Below are 20,262 nucleotides of genomic sequence, written 5' to 3' on the forward strand. Positions count from 1 at the left end.
CCCACTGCAGGCATGCGGTTCTGTCAAGGGAAGATTCCCTTTATTAGCTGTCATTAGGCAGCAGCTGCTGTTGCTGAGGAATGTATGTCACAAGTCAGTGATTTCATGTCACTCCCCCTCCTCTTGATACCAGGCGCTGTGATTACATAGTCCAGTTGGAAATTCTTAGCAATTTTCCTTCAAGAGACCCCTATGCTCAGATTTAGGGAGGTGGGAAACAGCCGCTCTAAACTCTGCTCAGTTAGAAGATTTCCGTAGGGAAATTGCTGTTTATAAGGAAAGCAAGGAAGCTTTGCAGATGAGTATTTGGTGGAGAGCAAAGGCTGAAGATGAATCTACTTTTAGGATACCTAAAGTACCATGCACATTCTCCTTCTATATAAGGAATACACGTAGCCACCGCATGCCATGGAGCGTGCTGAAAATCTCAGGTTTGGGCCACTTCCCTTTCCCCATCGCTGTAGAGGTGAGATCACATTAAGACTTTGTATTTGCATGTTGCCAGCAACAGAAGCACCTGATCTGCACCTCCTGGCAGCCGCTGTGGGGACACTGAGTTCCTCCAGTCCCATGGAACTGACTTTGGCACCGCGGAAAAATTTTTATTATACTATTAACAGCTGGACATTTAAACCAGTGGGATTTCTTTAAACATCCGTGGTAAGGTTTGACCCTGCATTAATAATATTTAAAGAGGAGGTGGCCAGATTCTGGATTAATTTTTGTGTACTGGTTTCTTTGAGAACTGAAGTTTTCAAGCTTAGCTGAAAACTGTCTGCGTTGAAATGAGAATTTACAACGATGCAGACTTGCTGCTAGGTCTTCTTCCAGCACTGTCTTTAATGCAATTAATAACAGTTACTTTTTTATATGTTTCAAACTCTGAAGCATATTGTTTGTGCTGCATTTTCCTAACATTCCTTATACTCAAAATTGAAACGGGAAGAGATATATGACGAAGTTGCCTATGTCAGGCTAGTAATAATTTGTTGGCTTTTCATAGGAATGTGGCTCTTGAAATAATCTCCAGGGTACAGCTTCTAAATAATAATAGAATAAAATATTTTTTCATGTCTTAGCACAGTATTTGTGTACAAACATACAAACACGCTGTTCACATGACCTGCCTACCAAAATTATACAGGAAAGGGCATTCTCAAGGTTGTGAAGTCGAGCCCAAATACTGCTTTTTTTCCCAGCATGGCTTGAAGTCAGCCCATCTGTATGGTATCATAAAGCAGTACTCAGTTCTGTATTAATGTGTTCCAGCCCATTGTTATTTAGTCCTGTTCAAATTGTGGTAAAGAAAGAGTTACCAACCTGACAGCTTTGTTACTGACACTCTGTGCTGCAATGTCTACATGGTTCGCTAAATAATTGCAGGTATTTTCTTACTTATCTTCATTTTGTAAGCTGAGAATGGATGAGTACCAGTATTATAAATGGTATTCATTAATATTGAGAGTCCAGTTAAAGTAATCAGGGTCTGTTACTGTTCTTTTTCTTTCCTTTTGCTCCCACCTGCCAACTATTCTCTAGTGCTGTCCCTGTGCTAAAAAAAAACCCTGTTGCTCCATGTCAGTTTTGCCTGAGAGCTCAGCACATCTGTAAAGCAAACCCCAGGTCACAGACCCAGCTCTGAGAAAGAAGGAACGTGGTATCAGTCATGAGGCAATATTTAGCTATGAGTGGCCTATCTGTGTAAAACAACCTAATATTGCAAGGCTGCCTTCAGTAACCTGGACCAAGAGCTACTCCTTTCTTTTACTAATTAGTTCACTTTCATTCTTCCACATTCCACAGCAGATAGATGAGATCTAGGGGCCCAACTGTAGCCTCAATAGAATTTTTCCAACGTGGATATGCCTGTGCACTATTTCACATAGCCTATATGAAAGCATACAGATGGGATGAACTGACTGGCCGTCACGGTAGCTATCATGTTTACAAATTCTGTCCTCTGTTATCCATCTGACAGCTCTGCCAAAACAAATGGGGTGTAAAATGATAGAACTCAGCTATTAAGCTCACTTGTTTTTCTGCTTGGGGTATCTCAGCATCATCACCCTTGCAAGGCTAATAGGAACTTTTGGCTTTACAGTCCAGCAGTGAAGGGACAAGACCAAGGCGTTACCCATGCTTTGCTAACTATTTGTACAGTAAATACTAGAATTCTAAACAGAGCACTAGGTGCTTATAAATGCATACTGTGGCCAGTTTTAGGAGTGGGAAAACTAGTTTTAGGAGAGGGAATATGGGACAGGAGCTGAGGAGGAGGAGGATCTCGAGAGGATCCCTGAAAGGAGCAGGGATAGTACATGGACAGAGCTCAGCCGTGGTTAGCACTGCCACTACCCCTGCAGCATGGTGAGGTGACTAAAACCTTCAGAACTCTGCCGTACACCAACCCAAACTCTCTTTTCTTGCAGTTCCATTAGATCAACAGTTATAGAATCATGGAACGGTTTGAGTTGGAAGGGACACTAAAGGCCATCAGATGAAACCCCTGCAGTGAGCAGGGACACCCACAGCTCCATCAGGTGCTCAGAACCCCATTCCCTGACCTTGGGTGCCTGTAGGGATGGGGCATCTCCACCACTCTGGGCAACCTGTACCAGTGCCTCTGGGCAACCTGTACCAGTGCCTCATCACCTTTCTTCCTTATATCCAATCTAAATCCCCTCCTTTAGTTGGAAACCATTTCCCCTGTCCCATCACCATTTGCAGGGAGGCCTTCCATCCCTGGGATCATTTTTGTGGCCTTCCTCTGGATGCACTCCAACAGGTCCACATCTCTCCTGTACTGAGGACCCCACACGGTGATCCAGGTGAGATTTCACCAGCACAGAATAGGCTCAAGACCATCAGTTTGGGAACCAAAAGGAAAAGGTAACGATGTGCAACGCGGCCCTGCAGGGGCTGCTTTCCTCGCTGCGGGCTTCTGGCGTCTGTCCCCGGTCCTGAAGGCCTGGCTGCCCTTCGGCTGCTGCCAAATGTATTTTTAAAGCCATGCAGCTCTTCTGTCTTCAGTGGCACTCCGTGGCGGCCCGCCGTGCCAAATTTGGCATAGCCCATGGGACGGGGCATGTGTAGCACACTACTTGGAATTAACCCTGAGCCCTCTGCCCACCTACTGGGAGGATTCATAGCCAGAGCAGTGAAATGCTCGTGGTAGGCAACTGAGCGCATTGCCATGGGTCTGGAATTGGCTGTGGTGCCTCTCCAGCGCAGCAAGGAGAGTTACTGGGGTAACTCCCTGGCATGGAATGGTGCTACACGGCCTTCCAGACCTGGCAAGGTGATCTGGCCAGTGCCAAGGACCAAGCCCTTAGGGTAGAGGGAGTGGAGGACTTCGGGGGGTGGGGAGGAGTTCTATATCTGCGCTATTCTGTGACCAAAGAAAACACTTACAAAAGGCACTAGAGGCTTCATACAAAAGGTTTATTGTTGTATACCCCAAATTCCAGAAGCTTCAGGGGGAGGCTGGCTGTCCAGCAGAGGGACAAGACCAGTGCTTGAGAGCCAGTCCTGGCTTCAGCTTCTCCTTCTCCTCCAGAAACCTGAAAAAAATAAAGGGCAAAGAGCTGGAGGGGTAGGGGAGCTACTCTGAGGCTGGCAGCCAGCTGCCCCTGTCCCCATCACTTCACAGGGAGTTCTGGATCTGACCCGAGACCTACGGGCTTTGTAATGATTGCATCCCAGCCCCGACTGCGCGCCGATCCTCTCCATCCTCGTCCCAAAGCAGCCGGAGAAATGCCTCCGTCCGAAGGAGGAGAGGAGGCTCCTCCACTGGCTCTGTCCCCCCGCTGGTTGGGGAGGGCTGGGAGCTGGCAGAAGGGCACCCACCGGGCTGCTTTCTAGCCCCTGGAGATCCCACTCAGAGCCACCAACTTCAGCCCCAGCACCCAGCTCATCTTCCAGGGCTGGTGCCCCTTCCTCCTCCTGGAGCTGCTCCAAAGCCTCCAGGATCTCCTGGAGAGGGAAGCAGAGGTGAGAAGTGGCAACTGCAGCATCAGATGGGCAGCTCTGCTCTTGTCCTCATGTCCCCAGGAGTCCCAGCCCCAGTACCTGCAAGGACTGCAGCTCCGCATCATTTTCACCACCAGCCCATGGCATAAACAGCAGCAGTAGTGAGGCTTTGCAGCAAAGATCCAGCAGATGCATCCTCTCCTTCTCTCTCTATTTCTCTTCCTATCCTATCCCCAGCTCTCCCTGTGTTTTCACTTTACCCACAGAAGCCTCTCCTTATATCCCTGCTCTCTCTGCCCAGAGGGAGCTCAGCTGCCTCCTTCCAGATCCCCACAGGAGCCAGAGCTCTGTCCCCCAGCTTCGATAAGGGAACTGGTTACAACTGGCCCCATAGGTGACCCTCTGGGAGAGGGGGGTTCCTTGAGTGCAACACCTCCTTCAGAGGGAGAGAACTGCCCCAGGTCACCTCCTCCCCTCCTGGCAGCACTCATTCTCCTGGTGATTTCCTCCCCCCCTCCACTCTCCATCACTGTTAGGGAGGAGGTGATGCAGGGAAGGACCTTGTGCTTTCTGCCTGTTTGCTCTGCTTCACATCCACAGGCGCACAGCAGCTACCCGAGAAGAGGGTTGATTTCCTCTCCAAGGGATGAGGGATGTATCATTTCTCATTGCTGAGAGGGAGAAGAAGGAGCTGGAATTTTTCCCTGCCTGCAGCAGCTCCACACAGCCTTTTCTTCTCTGCATACATATTTTTGTTCTTTGGGAATAGAATGAGGTTTGGTTTGAGGAGATTTTACAAATTCCTGAGATGATGCATCTTGCTTTCCTGGGGGTTGGAATGGGATGGTCTTTAAGGTCCCTCCCAACCTGAGCCATTCAGTTGTTCCTCTGGCATTCGCTGCACCCTCCTGTACCAAGGATCAAATCAAGATGACTCTGGTAAATTCTTACTGAATCCAGTGGGCAGAGCAGCAGACGGTCCATTCAATCCCTGCCTGGGTCTCTGCTTTCTGCACTCTTTGTCTGCTTGGACATCCACGAATCTCTTTGATTTCAGTAGATATGCAGTGATTTCTGCTTGGGCTGTTGTCTCAGGGTCTGCCCTTTAGCTCAGCAAAGCCAAAGAACGTTCAAAAAACATGGAGATGTGGTACTTAGGGCCATGGTTCAGTGGCAGTATTAATGATGGGTGGATGGTTGGACTGGATGATCTTATAGGTCTTCTCCAAACTTAATGATTCTATGATCCTATAATGCCTTTCCTCTGAGTTCAAGGAGTTTTACAGTAAGTTTTTGTGGACTTTTACTGCCACACACTGTATTGCAACATACATTATGCTTTTACATTCCCTTCCCTGCTTTTTTTTGGTCTTTCTGTCCCACAAACCTGCCTACAGCTGACATCATTTGTCTTTGACGAATCAAACAATATCAGATGGTGTAGGACGATGATCTCTGCATCCACCAGTCAGCAAGCTGTTTTGTTTAAAACATCACAACAAGCAGTGCCTCCTTTCCTGAAAGAAGACTCATTTGGGAAAGGTATGTGTATGTTTCATGGTGTGTAGGTGTTATTTTACTGCAAGCTTTTCTTCTCAGCTCCTCCTGTAACCCTGGCTGGTAAATTCATGCACTGCTTCTTAGTGGGGATGGAAATGACACAGCTAGAGCTGAGCTTCCCCTGTCTGACTGGCATGCTAACTTCAAAGGTTAGCTTTGATTGTTTAAATGCTAATAGAACTCAGCAAATTGCCTAAAGTACAGACACATCTGGCTTCAGTCCTAGGGACCTAATTACGGGGCCTTTTATGTGAAATAAATTGTTCTTTCCTTATGAATAGTGGCTTTTTAAAATGTTCACCCCAAATGCCAGCTGATAGGATGCCATGTTACAGCTCAGTGTCGGGGGAGTTGAAGATCTTAGCAATTTCTTATTCACCTGCTGTAGGATTCTGTTGACAACAGCTCAATCTTCAACCTCTTCAGACCTATTTTATTTTATCCACAAATAATTTCAAGGTAGTACAGCTGAGTTTGTAAACAGGCTGAGGATGTTTAGGAAACAGATTCCAGTAGCACTTTTTTTTTTTTTTTTTTTTTAATGTTTTTAGTGTTTTCAGCATTCAAATTCCACCATCAGGAAGCTTTCAGGCCTATGAGAGCACACCTGCTCCTAGGGTTACTGCAGGGAGGCTCTCAGACCCAGCATCGTTAGGAAGGATGCTACACCTTCCCATTGGCACCAGCTGTCACAACATACTTGCCCTTCATTGCTTGTCAGCAGGCTGTGTGGATTCACCTTGTTACCATTTAGGCTGCACCTGGGCCACGCTAGGGGTAGCATGCCCAAGAGGGAATGTATTTAAGAGAGCTGGATGCTTCCTGTGGGGTTTCTACGAGTGAAGGTCTGCTTCTTTTTATTGTAACTCTCTCTACTGGAAGAAAAGAAGCTCTCTTTCTGAAGGATATTGAGTTAGAGCAATGAATGTACAGGAGAGAGGTGTTTGTATGATGGAAGCTACAGAAAGGAGAGTTTTATGTGTGGTCCAACCAGGCTGTAGAACTCTAGGAGGATTTGCCCATGAATGGGACTCCATCTAGAAATGCTGCTTACACTCATCATGCTGTAGCAATAGCACTAAGACCATGCTTTACGTGTCTAGTGCAAAGTGAATGCTGCTGACAAGTGGAGGTACTCTTATCCTTCCTTCCTTGCTCTAATTTTTCATTATTGATGAAGTACTTCATTTACTTGTTGCTTTGCTTAAGAAAGGCAGCACAAATAATTAATTATGTGGGTTATTCCATTGTTTGAGAGGCTTGGAGGTGCCTGTGGAAGTGGTGAGACCATTCCTTGCCAGTAAGTGACTGTTTAGGGTGCTTTTGCTGTTGCTGCTGATTTGTTATCAAATTAACTTAAGCAGAGTAAGTAGGAAACGGCATAAGACCTCATAGAGACTGGTAAGTAGGGCAGCCTTCAGGATGTGTTTTGCAGTTCCTGCTCAGGGTTTGAGGCACCATTGCTGATAACCTCCCAACTAGTGGTCTGAGGAGATAAAGATCCTGAAGGCTGAAATAGCCATAGAGAGGTAGAATTAAACTAATTTCTAAATATGCAAGGTGTATTAAAAGGGTGAGAGATCAGAAGAAAATACAGAGAGGAGCTGCTGGTAGCTTGGGCAAGGGGAGACCATCTCCATTAGCAAATCATTCTGTGCTTTCTTGTATCTGATATACAGCTTTTAAGTGCTTGTATGATATGCTCTTGTGAGCTTGTAGCATTCATGTCCTTCCTAGAGCAAGTCTGTGGCTTGAGGGGGAAAGCTGTGTATCGAGAACAGTGTGAGAGAAGAATCAAGTTTTCTTAGGCTCTTTGTAGCTCTCCTGCAGATCCTGGCTTCTTTTCTTTCCATAGGAATTGCATTTAGAAGGAGCAAAACCGAAACTTAGCTAACACAGTTGTCCTTTAAATTCAAACAATAGTGGCCAAAGGCTGGGTGTCTTGTGTATGAGATCTTTAACTTCAGGAAGGTTACTCCAATTTACCTATACCAGAGAGCAGATTCTAATATGCTTTTGAATTTTAGTGGGTTATGTCTAATTGCAAACAGCAGCACTGCATCCCCTTCAGGAATGGTACACAAAAGAGAATTGCAGCAAAGGATTGAAACAAATTCACCCAGTTACGGAAAAAAAAGTTTATTATCCATGACATAATGGAAACTGTTCATTTATACATTTATTACATAAACAGTACAAATGTTTTTTGTACTTACATTTCTGGTAGATGCTCACAAATAATTACTCTGATACAAATAAGCATACAGTTATGGTGTGTCCTATTCTGTCTCCCCTAAGTAATTTAGGGGAGAGGTTCAGTACATCATCTGTAGATGGGTTGGTGGAACCAATGCAAATAAGGGCTTAATATCTCACTGATAGCCAGCAGGTCCTTTGAACCCTCCAGGTCAGTCCTGTCAAGAAAGCAAAAGAATAAGTTTAAAAAAAAAGAGATGTGGACAGGATTTCACACATGGAAATTGATGACTGCTTTCTGTTTTAGGGCCAGCTGCATCCCCAGAGTTTGGACTGACAGAAGAATCCCTAAGGAATTGGTGAAAGCCTCCCTGATCTGGCATCTGTGACAACATGAAGTGCATACATCTGACTGGGAGAAAGGAGTGAAAAGCAGGTAAAGCAGAGCTGTGGTTTTCATGGGTTTTAAGCATACTGCTGATTATGTATTCTGCCAGTGAAGTTAATTAACTGTGTTTTCAATAGGGGGATGAAAGTTACTCTAGGCACCCTTTCTTAAAGGTTAATTAAATGAGCTCTTCTACATATTTATACAAGTTATACACAAAACCCACGTGTCCATGACTTTCTTACCACAGTAAGCAGTTAGCACCCCAGTCCGCTCATCGACCCAATTCTGTCCAACTTGACCCCAAAACAGCTCCTGGACAGACCCTTTTTGATTCTGTTTGGATATCTCCGAGGTAAGCCTAAGAGGTCACTGAGGAGCCTCTGGGCAGCACTGTCAGCAGTGGAAGTCCTTGCAGGCTGATCTCTGGTGTTTCGGGTCCACTGGAACTCAGCATCTTCCTGCTCAAAGGCACCTATTGGGATTGAGCCATCTTGCTCACGGTCCCTCTCTTCTGAGACCAGGGGATGCTCCAGCTCCTCATCTAACAGCATGGACAGACTCTGAGCAGGGGAAAAAAGTAGAAAAGGAAAGGTTGGAGGAGGACAGGAGAAAAATGAAGGGGTTCTGGGTATTTTTTTCAGTTAACCTAGAGGATTCTAGGTTTATTTACCAGTTCTGCCTCTGGAGCTCAGGAGCAGGTACTGTATTATTGCACTGCACAGAGGAGAAAATCCTCTTCACAGTTGTGCAGGCACAACCTATTAATTCAATGTTCAGCTTTAACTAGAGGCTTGAGGGAGGACCATGCAGGTGGCTGCTCGAAGTCTACAGGAAGGAGCCCTTCTAGGCAAATTCCTTCTCCAGAAGTTTATTGCTTCACTCAATCATAGAATGACCCTAAATCTGAAATCTCCAAACTGACCCCATGGGAAAAATGTTTCCATTTCAGCTTCCTCAACTGATCAGAAATGTAAATCCAGTAATTGGCTGCTTCAGTTTCCCTCCATTAAATAACTCTGCCTGCCTAACTTCAGGATTTCTGCTGTCGTGTTCCCTTTGAATGTCTCCTACTTCTTTAGCTGGGGTTGGGAGAAACATTGGTAATCTGAGGCGCCTACATCCTAAAGGAGCATCAATTTCTTTCCATTCTATTGAGCAGCACTTACCTGCAAGCTGGAAATAGGTTTGGCCGTTGCCTGCTTCTGGCTGACAATAAGCAGCAGGAAGAATCCAGGGCAAAAAAGAAGTTTCATCTTCGTGTCTTGATGTCTCTGATTCTTCCTCTCCTTGAGTCACTCAGTTCTGTGCCACTCTGTGTCTCCAGCCACCAGCCTTTATATCTTCCTCCAACCCCTCCCAAGTCTACCTTTTGAGTTCCAGCCAGTGCAAGGATTGGTCTGAGGTTCTGATCTGTTTTCATTCTCCCAAGAGGAGGAGGGAAGAAATAGTTCTCCTTTCTGGCTGGGAATAAAAGGAGCATTTTACGCTTAGGCAATGCAGCATCATTCTGTTGCTGTGAATGTAAAGGTCTCTGCAGCCTGTGTTCTTGGTGCCATTTATATATGTCAGCTTGCTTAGCTCAGTGCTCCTTAAGTTGATCACTGAGCCTTTCCTTTGCCTCTGGGGAAATGTAATTGTGAGAGAAGTACTGAATGAAAAAGGAATTCACCTGGCTCTGTGAAATACAAAAACAGAGGGAAAGGGGGGGGAGGTGAGGGGTGTCTCAAAATATTCAATTTGAGAACCAAATATTATCACCTAATTTGTTAATATGGCATTAGTAAGCCATAAGAGTGTTATTTGGAGAAGTGGGTACATCCAAGTCCTAAAAATATGTCAAGTAAGTTGCACGAGAACGTAAATTTTGATGCACAGAATACTTTGCCATAGTTTAAGTTGACGAAGAAGGTCATTTTCTGCCTTGGATCCAAATTAAAAATTTCTGTGTTCTTCCTCTATGTAATTGTTATTAAATCTGAAGTTAGTCTGGCAGGAAGCACAGCCCCCGTTTCTTTCTTACCACGAGTGCAGTTACAGAGACACTGCAGAGCTGCAGGAACCAAATGTGTTTAGTGCGTTACGTTTTTACTTATTCACTGAGTCAATCGATGCACCAGGTTTGAACAAAATGGATCCTGTGAACAGAAGTAGATCAGTCCTAAGCGAAGGCCTCGAGGTAATTAAATCCTTGCTGTTGGCCAGGCTTTCCTCTAGTGTGAAAGGACCCGAGGGGTGTGTGTGTGTGTCCCCTGATGAAACTGTATGTAGGTAATTGATCCCCCCAAGTCCTCACTGCTTCTGATGAGCTTTGTACTAAATTCCTCGCGAATAAATTGTTCAATGCTGGGGGCAGTGGGAAAGAGCAGCCATAAAATCAGTTGTGTGTTCTGCTGGAGCTTGGAATTTGGCCCTACTGATAAAATGGGGATGTTTCTGAGTATGCAGTAATACACCTTGATCTTTGTCTGATATTTTTTTTCCCACACACGTGATGCAGAAAGTTAAAGGCTGGATCTGTAGGGAGGGAATGGAAATTAAGGCCCATTTGGCACCTTTCATCATATCTTTGAGGTTAAGATTCTTCTTGGTACTGAAAGCATGGAAAAGGCCAAAGGTTAAATGTTTTCAGCCTTTTCTTCATCTACAGGTCAGTTTAAGACATAAAAGTTGCATGGAAAGAGATTCTTTAAGGAAGCAGCTTATAAAGATCCTTCTATCACAGAAAAGGATGCTATGACGTTGGGATTTTTCTGTTGTTGATTAAAACCACATTTGATCCAAATCTTATTAGAGGATGAAATCATAGAACAACTTGATCAGATACACATGAGCATTCCCCCTTCTGGAGAAAGTAAAAGAGAAGATGGAGGTGTATGTTTTGCAGTGTACCAAGGCAGCAAGAGAAGGTCAGGGGAGGAGCATAAGGTTGTTTTATTCATTTGAGATGTTGTTATCAGTCTGTGTGAATCATAGAATCACAGATTGGCCTGGGTTGCAAAGGAGCACAGTGCTCATCCAGTTCCAACCCCCTGCTGTGTGCAGGTCACCAACCAGCAGCCCAGGCTGCCCAGAGCCACATCCAGCCTGGCCTTGAATGCCTGCAGGGATGGGGCATCCACAGCCTCCTTGGGCAGCCTGTTCCAGTGCATCACCACCCTCTGGGTGAAGAACTTCCAACCTAAACCTCCCACCTTAGTTAAAACCATTCCCCCTTGTCCTATTGCTATCCATGGGGATAAATAATCTTCTTGGCTTTTGATCTTTGAACTTTTATTTTCTCCTGTTTCAGCTCAAGACTTGAACAATTTTTATGGGACTTCTGAATGGTCTTTCTGGTAACTATTGAATGTTAGCACTTGCCAGCCCCACTATCACAGTAACTAACCATGACTGTGATGGAAAAAATCATAGAACAGTTAAGGTTGAAAAGGACTTCCAGAGGTCTTCTGTCCAACCTTGTGCTAAAAGCAGAGCCAACTTGGATCGTCTTTCTCACCTTGTTGAGTTCTGAAAATCAACCTCTCTGGGCCCTGTTTCAGTATTTGACTGGCTATGTGATGTAATGATTTTCAAATTCCTACTTGGAATTCTCTTGTTTGTAACTCATGTCGTTGGCTTTCATCCTGTTGCTGCCCCATAAACAGGACACAAGGATGTTCCACCTCCAAAAACGACACGAGATCGGAAATGATGAGTAGGAGGACAGCTTTGTTCCACGTAGGCTGTAGCTGCATTCAAATCACATTTATTGCACTGGACAGGGATGGCTAGAAACAGAGAGCAATCTCTTTTCACATTCTGGATCTCTTCGGTGCTCTGGTTAGGATCAGAAGTCAATGCCTGAATGTTTACAGCAATTTTAAAATTACGGTTTGGATGGTGTGGTTAAAAGCAAACCTTTAACGTTCAAATTCAGTCTTCAAGAAGGGAGGAACTTCTGAAAGCAGCAGAAAATATTTGGGTGACAGGAAATGGCTTTCTGGCCATTTTTGAAGTGATTGAGAGTTCATTTGTACAGCGTACCCTCCAGGTAGGATGGAAGGAATGAAGTAAGCAGGTTGATGTGTGTTTCTCATCTCCGACAGGATTTTTTTCCTAGTTTACTGAGATATTTCTCTTGTACCTGCAATTTTTTTTATTAAAAGAAAAGAGGTAGGGCATGTTGAACTTCTGGGAATGTTTCTGCTCCACCTCTGCAGGGTGTTCTGAGAAATGCACGCTGTAAAGTTGATGGCATGTGGCCTGCTTAGATAGGTACCATTAGATCACTGCCACAGTAACTCATTATCCTTCTCTTTCCTAACCCGGAGACCCCTTTCAGCCTCCTCTTCCTTCCCAGTTGCTCAGGCCAGCATTTCCTGGCTCACTGCAGCTGGCTGAAAGGGCAGAGATGTGTTTGTAGTGCTTTTGTTAAAGTGGGATTGTCAAATTCGTGATGGAAGCTGGCACCAGGGCTCCTCATTATAGGACATTAACATTTCACTGTGCTATCTGAGCATTTGCCTGGCTGTCTCCCTCCCTTGCCCTCTTCTGATTCATCTGGTGGCTGAGCTGTAGCAGGGTTCAGCACACAGCATCATCACCAGCTCAGGCTTGCTGGTTATTACCCAGCCGCAGGTGCTCTGCTTGCTCATCTGGCACTTTATTGCCTTCACCTTAGAGTACGTGTTGACAGCAAGGCCCTGTTGTGGGAAGGGGTGCAGAGGGATATGCATCATCAGTTCTCTTCAGAAAAGGGAATGGGCACAGAAACTACTGAGCTCACTTACCAGGTGTATCTATGAATGGGGGGAGACCTGACAGCAGCCTTCCAGGGAGCTTATAAACAGGAGGAAAATGAACTTTTTACATGGCCTGATAGTGATAGCTCAAGGGGGAATCGTTTTAAACTAAAAGAAGGGAGATTTAGATTAGATTTCAGGGGGAATTTTTTTACTGAGAGGGTAGTGAGGCCCTGGCACTGATGCCCAGGGAAGTTGTGAATGCCCCATCCCTGGATGTGCTCAAGGCCAGGTTGGATGGGCCCTGAACATCCTGATCTGGTGCCTCATTTGCTGGTTGGCAACCCTGTTTGCAGCAGGGGCTTGGAACTGGATGATCTTTGAATCTCATCCACCCCAAGGCATTCTATGATTCCATCCATAGAATCTGCATTAGCACTGAAGTAGAATTTGTTCCCTTACCCTCTAGGATGGCTGTAGGGAACAAAACGAACCTCAGCCTTAGGTATCTCAGAAAGAACTTAGTGTAGTCAGGTATTCACACAGTGGCCTACTGCATACATGGAGCATCTCGGTAAAGTCTGGACTAGCTGAACTCTGGGCTCAGCCCATCCTACCCACTCCTATCACTTAATTTTGCTGATCTGGTCACTGCTGATATCACAGCCTTGATAGCTCTCCTTAGGAATATTCACCTATACAGAGTGCTGCCTCAGGTAGAGCAACCTTCTTCAAGAGTGAATACAACCCATTTTGTAGCCACAGTAGAAGAGGGAGAATATCGATTCATAATGGAGAATGCAAACAATGATATCCAGGTACTGATGTTGAAGAAGGTCTCTGTGTTAACACACTACCTTCCTGTCCAACAGCACCTTCTGTGGGATTGAAAAGGCCAGCAAGAGGGATTCAGCGCCATCACTGCTCTTCTCTGGGATTCCAACAATGCATTTTGCCTTTGCTTCAGCTGGCCTGCTTTCGTTAATGCTCCCTGATGGGTCAATAATGGAATGGAGAGGGGATGTTTTCCTCTGCAAGGTTAAGAAGGGGTCTGGGTCACCTGAGGATAAGGAGGGCAGCAGGCTGACGTTTAGTAGCAGGTCGTGAGTGGTTTTGGAGTGTTGGACTCAGAGAAAATTTTTAGTATTTGGTTTGTCAGACACATTCATCACTTTCTGGTGACACTAATGGAGCCTACCAGCAGAGAGGGGGGGGATGAAATAGCTGATGATGGTACTCAGTGCTAATCAAATGGCTGTCTGTGTGCTCTGCCTCACTGCTGCTTACTGTGAGAGGAGATGGGGCCAATTCCCATCTCTGCTGCAGAAGATCTGCACTTGGAAACAAAGAAGCCACAAGGGACTTCTGTATCTGGCCTGTTGCTGCCAAGATCAGAGCCTGATTTCTCTCATTATCTGCCTGTATTGGCACTTGGATAACATTAGAGAGAGAGGTGCAACATGGAGTAATTCACTGCCGGGTGCTCCTGGCCCCTTTTCAGTGATTCATCTCTCCAAGGGGTTGTATGAGGACGCTCATAGCTTCAGTGCTCACGCTGTGTGATGTGATGATAAAGCCTCCTGAAACTAAACTTTTGTCTAAGCTTCATTTCCTGGAAGATGAACAGCATCTTAGTGCACCTAATGATGAACAGCATCTTAATGCAGAAAGGTAGGGGTGTCTACACAAAGTATTCACACAGCAATTGAAGGCATGGATTAGCTGTGTGCATTTGTTTCAAACCACTCTTCCTAGCCCTGTGGTAGCCAGTCTTGCTCCTTGCTGACCCTTAAGTTTGGAAGTCTGTTGGATGGTCTTGCACTGAACTGATCAGAATCAGAGTGATTTCCTCCTCTTTCTTATGTTACAGACCTCTGGTGCTTAAACTGAGGTCTCATTGGTGGACATATTACTGCACTGCTATGGAAAGGTAGCTCTTTCTATGGGAAATAAATCAGATCTCTGTTGGTGAAATTCTCTGTGCGACAGAATATACAGCTGAATAGCAGCTGGAAGGAGAAAGGGAGCTGCATTAATCCACAGCTCGTTAACGAGGTGTTTGGTGACCTCTTCTGGCAAGTGAAAAATATGCCTCAAAGTCCAGGAACGCATTCAGGTTTAAAAACAAAAAGAGCCAAAAAAAGATCAGATACTGTGGCAGGTTTTGATAAAATTACAGCTTCAGCCTTGTTCATGATCACAGTACAGACAGTACCAGCAGTGGCTTTAGGCCATGTGTGAGTGGTTCTGTCCCGGGGAGGCACGTGGTCCATGTGGGATGTATGAATGGCTGTACGTGATGCACAGGGGACCTCAGGTTTTATGGTGGGTGGTGAGTTTTAGGCCCTCATTAGATGTGTTGGTCTGGATCCATAACAAATTTTGCAGAATGTAAGTTTCTGTATGGAGAGATGGGCTTTGGAAGGACATTTCTAAAGTGTTTTTGGCCAGCTTTTTGCCTGATGGCATATGCCAGATCTTTCCTTGCAACACAGTACATCCTGGAATATCTCTGAGTGTTGTCAACAGCGCTCATTGATCTGGAAGCTTTGCCAGCCAAGAAGCCAAATAAAGGGGCAAGAGTTCACACTATCCCATTGTGCTATTTATTGCTGCGTGCCATTTATCAGCATTGAGCTACTGCAGAAGCAGCCATTTCTAGAAATGAAATGACAACCATTCTAATAATTGCTGTGGTTGTTTACTTCCCTTCTCCCTCCCCTTAATGACTAGTGATGAACCCAAGAATAATTTGGCTAATTAAAATGGAGCTGTTGCATAAAGCTTGTCCTCTACTGCAGGTTTTGTTCTGCCTCTGAGAGAGCGGCACAGGGCACGACCTTAATTTGCATCATAGAATGGCTTGGGTTGGAAGGGAACTCAAGGATCATCAAGCTCCAACCCTGCCACCACATGCAGGACCACCAACCTCCCCGTTTAATAGTAGACCAGGCTGCCCAGGGCCCCATCCAACCTGGCCTTGAACACCTCCAGGGATGGGGCATCCACAACCCCTTCAAGCAGCCTGTTCCAGCACCTCACTGTTCTCATAGTAAAGAACTTCCCCTGATATTCAACCTAAATCTTCCTTTATTTTGCATCCCCAGACTAGGATCTCAGTTACCCATTAGTTTTGATGCATCTCAGACCAGTGGACTTGCCTTGACTGGAGGTACAGGGGGAGAGGTTGGTAGATGTGACCCTGCTCTGTGAAGGCAGAGGGCTACATAGGAAAACTGCTCAGATTACTGTGAATACATATATGTATTATTCTTTCTTCTGCTTACGCTTACAGTCCTCTGTACCAGTATTTCTCATCAGATCAGGCACAACTGGATAAGTGCAGGTGCCAATGTTCGCTCACTAGGATCAGAAAGCAAGTGCTTCATGTCACAGTGTGGCAGCAATAAGTTGTGCCAGGAGGACCACCCTAGAGGTCTGCAGTGGATGTAAATTGGAGTACTTGTGAGCAGGAAGAGAGCTCCATGCTGCTTTGGGTGGCTGAGCACTGGCAAGAGGAACGCAGCCTCATCCAGCTCCTAGCTAAGCTACTCTTTATTAGTAACTCACTGTAGCTATGGTGATTCTTATCACCCACTATTCTTGATTTGACAACCCTTCTTTGTTTTCCCAGAAAATACTCAGTGTTCGCCAGGTTTCTGGAAATAGCTCCATCCTTATGTGGTGGAGGGGCAGGATATTTTAGCCCTCGCTTGTCAGCACAGCGAGATGGGCGAGGAGCGTTTCAAAAACTAACACTTCTAAAGCTGTGATAAGGTGCTCAGGCTACAGGGCTGGAGCCTGTGTTCGTGCTTGAGATAAACTCCACTGTCGGCGCCGCGTTCACACCTCCCCTGTCACATCAGGCACCCGTGGCCCTGCCTTTCCCACCAGGCACTTGTTACAAAGCCTCAGCACAAGGCTGTCAGGCCCTGTGACTTCATCCACAGAGTCCCCAGGGGCTGCATTTCTCCCTGTGTCTTTGCTGTGACATTGAGGTGGCTAGAGGGAATAACGTGTTGGAACACAGTTGTTACCTCCTCACCTTTCTTCTTCTTCCTTGAACTTTCATTGCACCCATCCACGTTCCTTTGGGATGCACCTTCTGGACATCACTGTCTTGACAAAAAAGAGATGTGCGGCCTGGTTATATGCCAGGGCTTGAAGCTGGCTGTAGTGTGATCTGGGGATGTACAAAAGCAGGGCTGCTTCTTCATGTACACGGAAGCACTGAGTGTGCTGTCTGAAATCACAGAGATGGGGGAAGGCAGCAGTGTGTTTAATATCAATGTTCAATCTGCCTGTGTGTAATGAGGACAGGAATGATCTCACCCTGAGCTATTTACAGTCCCTCTCTCCCTGTAAGAGTTTATTCTGTGGGTCAGACAGAATTATTCTGGAATTAAGGATTTCATGTAGTTAATTCGTAGGAACAAATGGCACTTGTGTAATGCAACTGAATGCTGGTAGAAAGCTCAGAATTCTTGGGGCTTTGAGTAAAAGCACCATTCCTCTAACTGGGATAGTTTAACCACAGCAAATACAGCTTAAACCTTGTTTCAGGACAATGTGGTGTTCAAGAGTTTCCTCCCACATGCGTGGAGTCAGCTTGAGCTCACAGCAGAGTGCTCCTTGTAGTGGAATGCTCCCACTTCTCAGGGTCTCACATGGGAATGGATGGAATTTTATTGCCAAACTGAGGAGGTTGGATCTCAGGCCCTCTGCTCACAGTGTGATTGGAGAATTCAGGTTACTGTAGAACTGACAACCAGACTGAGAAATCATTAGACTGGTATACGTTAATACACACAACATAAATGTTTAATTACATCCATATCATGGAAATTTGTGAAGAGGTATCAATTGTGCCTAATTAAAACCAGCATACTGTTATGGCTCCTCTTTGCATGGCTGATAAAGTGCCACAGATCCAGAAAACTTCAGAGGCAAAGAACGCTTTTAGCTTCCTTTGCCCACTGGAGATTCTTCACATAACCTCTGCTTTGTTGACCAAGAGGGCTTGCTTTACCATGCCACCTCCCTGAGGATAACAGCACATTTTCTGCCTAGTGTTGACGTGTGAAGACCATTGTAAGCAATGACATCATATCTCTGGACAGAGCAGATCAGGAAATGACCAAGAAGGCCTGAAATTTTGGCCATGGGAAGAATGAATGGAGGAGAGAAGGGGTATGATACAACCACATTCTTCAGCCTAGATAGGTCAGATGCTCCTGACAAGTGTAATGGGACTAGGAGTTCTTTGACACTTTAGCACATGATATTTTAGTGCACAGAGATGCTTATGAGAGGTAGAGGTGAACTAGGGTGCAAATTCAAAAGCTGATATGCTAATAAGCCATAGCTGCTCTTAGTCAATAAGGAATGAAAGGGATATAGGCATGAACAGCTAAATAGCTCCAGAATGCTCCTAGAAAATGAGGCTTAAAATGAGTTCTGAGTCCTAATCTCCTAATATTCCCATAACTAGAACAATATTTCCCTCCAGACACGTCAGAAACATCAGTGAGAATACATATATGTAATATGGGGTATGGCTGTTTTGGGAGCTGAGGGGAAAGGAAGGCAGTAATGGAAAGTGAGCTGCATTTTCTAGAAAGATTAATGTTTCTTGCATAAAGTAATCATTATAAGCATTGGTTCACAAGCTGAGAGGTTTTAACAGTTTGGAGCTAACGTAAATGAGAAGAGTATTAGCCTCTTAAAAGAGATTATAAGGCAAACCGTTTGTGAGGTGTTGCTCTGCTGGTTACAAGGCTTATTTTGGTCCAGGGTTCTAACAGCTGTAGAGCTTAATGAATTCATAGCAAAGACACAACTATCAGTCTCATATTGCCCACAGCATAGGAGGCCTTCACTGAAGTCCTAACAGACCCAATCTGCAGGCAGATCTCACATCTTGCAGCTGGTGTTGTAAATAATCTGCTCTGACAAACTGCTAGAGCATGTTCCTGTGTCGTTCTTTCTCCTTGTTTCTTAGTGTCAGGACAATGTGATCTCCCAGGACCTAATTAATTCTGTAATTATTCAGAATAAAAGACATCAGGGGAGCTTCAGGTTGGGTACTGAGAAATATTTCTTCTAGAAGGAGTGCTGAAGTCTTGCAACAGGCTGCCCAGCGAGGTGGTGGGGTCACCATCCCTGGAAGTTTTCAACAAGAAGAGAGATGTCATTGAGTGACGAGGTTTAGTGGTGTGGTGCTGATGGGTTGATGGTTGAACTAGTTGATCTTAGTGGTCTTTCCAACCTTGATGATTCTATGATGCTGTATGTGAAGTACTGCTTTGAGGACTGGAAATGTTCATCACTTCTGTGATCTTGTCTGTAATACAAACAACTCTTTTTTTCCCTGCATTGCCCCCTGCATGGTGTATACGATGTTCTCCTGACTTATATGGGTGTTTTGAAAGTGGGTTGTTGTCTGTGCAGCTTTGAAACCATGGAGCCAAGAGCTAATGAGAGCTTTTGCAGATACTCACTAATTGTCCAAAATGAAGATATTCCACTAATGCCCGGAAAGCTTCTGCTGGAGGAGAGATGCTGCATTCAAAACTTTGTATCTCTGCACTGAAACACTGCATGGCTTTCCAGAGCTATTTTTTGCACATCTCTAATCATCGTAGTACTGTACTTTAAACCTCAGAATGGATCCCTACTTGTACAGGTTTGAGAGCTGCCCCTCAGCTTAGCTTCCGAGCAAGTACCTTCATTGAGACAACAAAACGTCCTGTCCTCCAGGCTGAGATTCTAGGCCTTGTTCCCAATGGTTCTGCCAGCTCGAGTGTTGGTGAGCCATGTGTGGAGGCAGCAAGCTCAGAAACAGGAATTCCTGGAGCAGCCAGAGGTGGGGGCATGACAGGAAGAAGGGACCGATATTTTGCTGAAGGGCCCATCAGGAATAGTGTGAGAATACCAGTTCTGTCACAGCCACAGATTCCCTTATCGGGGAGTGGGAAGCAGTGGAGCCTGTCGACACTTCTGCCCCACACTCAGCCCCCTGCAGATACAGAGTGGCTTGAACAAGTTCCAGTGCTCTCTACCGGAGCTTCCCGAGCCCCCCTTGGTGCAGCACCAGCAGGTGACATCACTGCCAACAGCCATGTAGGCACTTCCTATGTCACATTCCCAACTGAAGAGCCTCTTGCCAAATCCTTGTCATGCTGCATGGTCTTTTTAGGAACAGATGGTCTAATTTTAGCCTGACGGCCACAGACACCTTCCTGAAATAGATTCTGACTCTCTCCGGTCTTGTGCGTGTTCTTCAGGGTTTAAAAACAAAGTCCACAGTCCTTGGTCTGGCCTCATTCAGCCTAAATTTGGGCAGTAAGAATTACTGAGCGGGGTGCTGGAGGTGCTGCTCTCATTATCAGCCTTGTATTGAGCTGGAGGAGGATAGGAGGCAGG

General features: G+C 45.5%; 2 protein-coding genes across 2 annotated transcripts; both read right to left on the reverse strand.

Annotated features, from left to right (window-relative positions):
* Positions 1–3,472: 3,472 nt before the first annotated feature.
* LOC122186604 (natriuretic peptides B-like) lies at positions 3,473–4,164 on the reverse strand. Its single transcript, XM_042883418.1, has 3 exons — positions 4,069–4,164; positions 3,674–3,972; positions 3,473–3,560 (listed from the first exon to the last, which is right to left on the reverse strand). The coding sequence occupies exons 1-3, from the start codon at positions 4,162–4,164 to the stop codon at positions 3,473–3,475; spliced, it is 483 nt and encodes a 160-aa protein (XP_042739352.1).
* Positions 4,165–8,313: 4,149 nt separating this feature from the next.
* LOC122186406 (C-type natriuretic peptide 1-like) lies at positions 8,314–9,413 on the reverse strand. Its single transcript, XM_042883027.1, has 2 exons — positions 9,283–9,413; positions 8,314–8,676 (listed from the first exon to the last, which is right to left on the reverse strand). Exons 1-2 carry the CDS (start codon positions 9,367–9,369, stop codon positions 8,371–8,373), a joined length of 393 nt encoding a protein of 130 aa, XP_042738961.1. The 5' UTR covers positions 9,370–9,413; the 3' UTR covers positions 8,314–8,370.
* Between the last annotated feature and the right edge of the window lie 10,849 nt (positions 9,414–20,262).

The sequence above is a fragment of the Lagopus leucura genome, unplaced genomic scaffold, assembly GCF_019238085.1.
Source record: "Lagopus leucura isolate 7727_CA_CO unplaced genomic scaffold, USGS_WTPT01 Super-Scaffold_100037, whole genome shotgun sequence".
Lineage (NCBI taxonomy): Eukaryota > Metazoa > Chordata > Aves > Galliformes > Phasianidae > Lagopus > Lagopus leucura.

Bases quoted from the DNA above. Each gene is read 5' to 3' on its own strand.
- LOC122186604 (XM_042883418.1), bottom strand. From the start codon at position 4,164: ATGCATCTGCTGGATCTTTGCTGCAAAGCCTCACTACTGCTGCTGTTT. The intron at 3,973-4,068 runs GTACTGGGGCTG...TTCCCTCTCCAG, and splicing joins CGGAGCTGCAGTCCTTGCAG to GAGATCCTGGAGGCTTTGGA. The intron at 3,561-3,673 runs GTCTCGGGTCAG...TATTTTTTTCAG, and splicing joins AATCATTACAAAGCCCGTAG to GTTTCTGGAGGAGAAGGAGA.
- LOC122186406 (XM_042883027.1), bottom strand. From the start codon at position 9,369: ATGAAACTTCTTTTTTGCCCTGGATTCTTCCTGCTGCTTATTGTCAGC. The intron at 8,677-9,282 runs GTAAGTGCTGCT...TCCCCTGCTCAG, and splicing joins AACCTATTTCCAGCTTGCAG to AGTCTGTCCATGCTGTTAGA.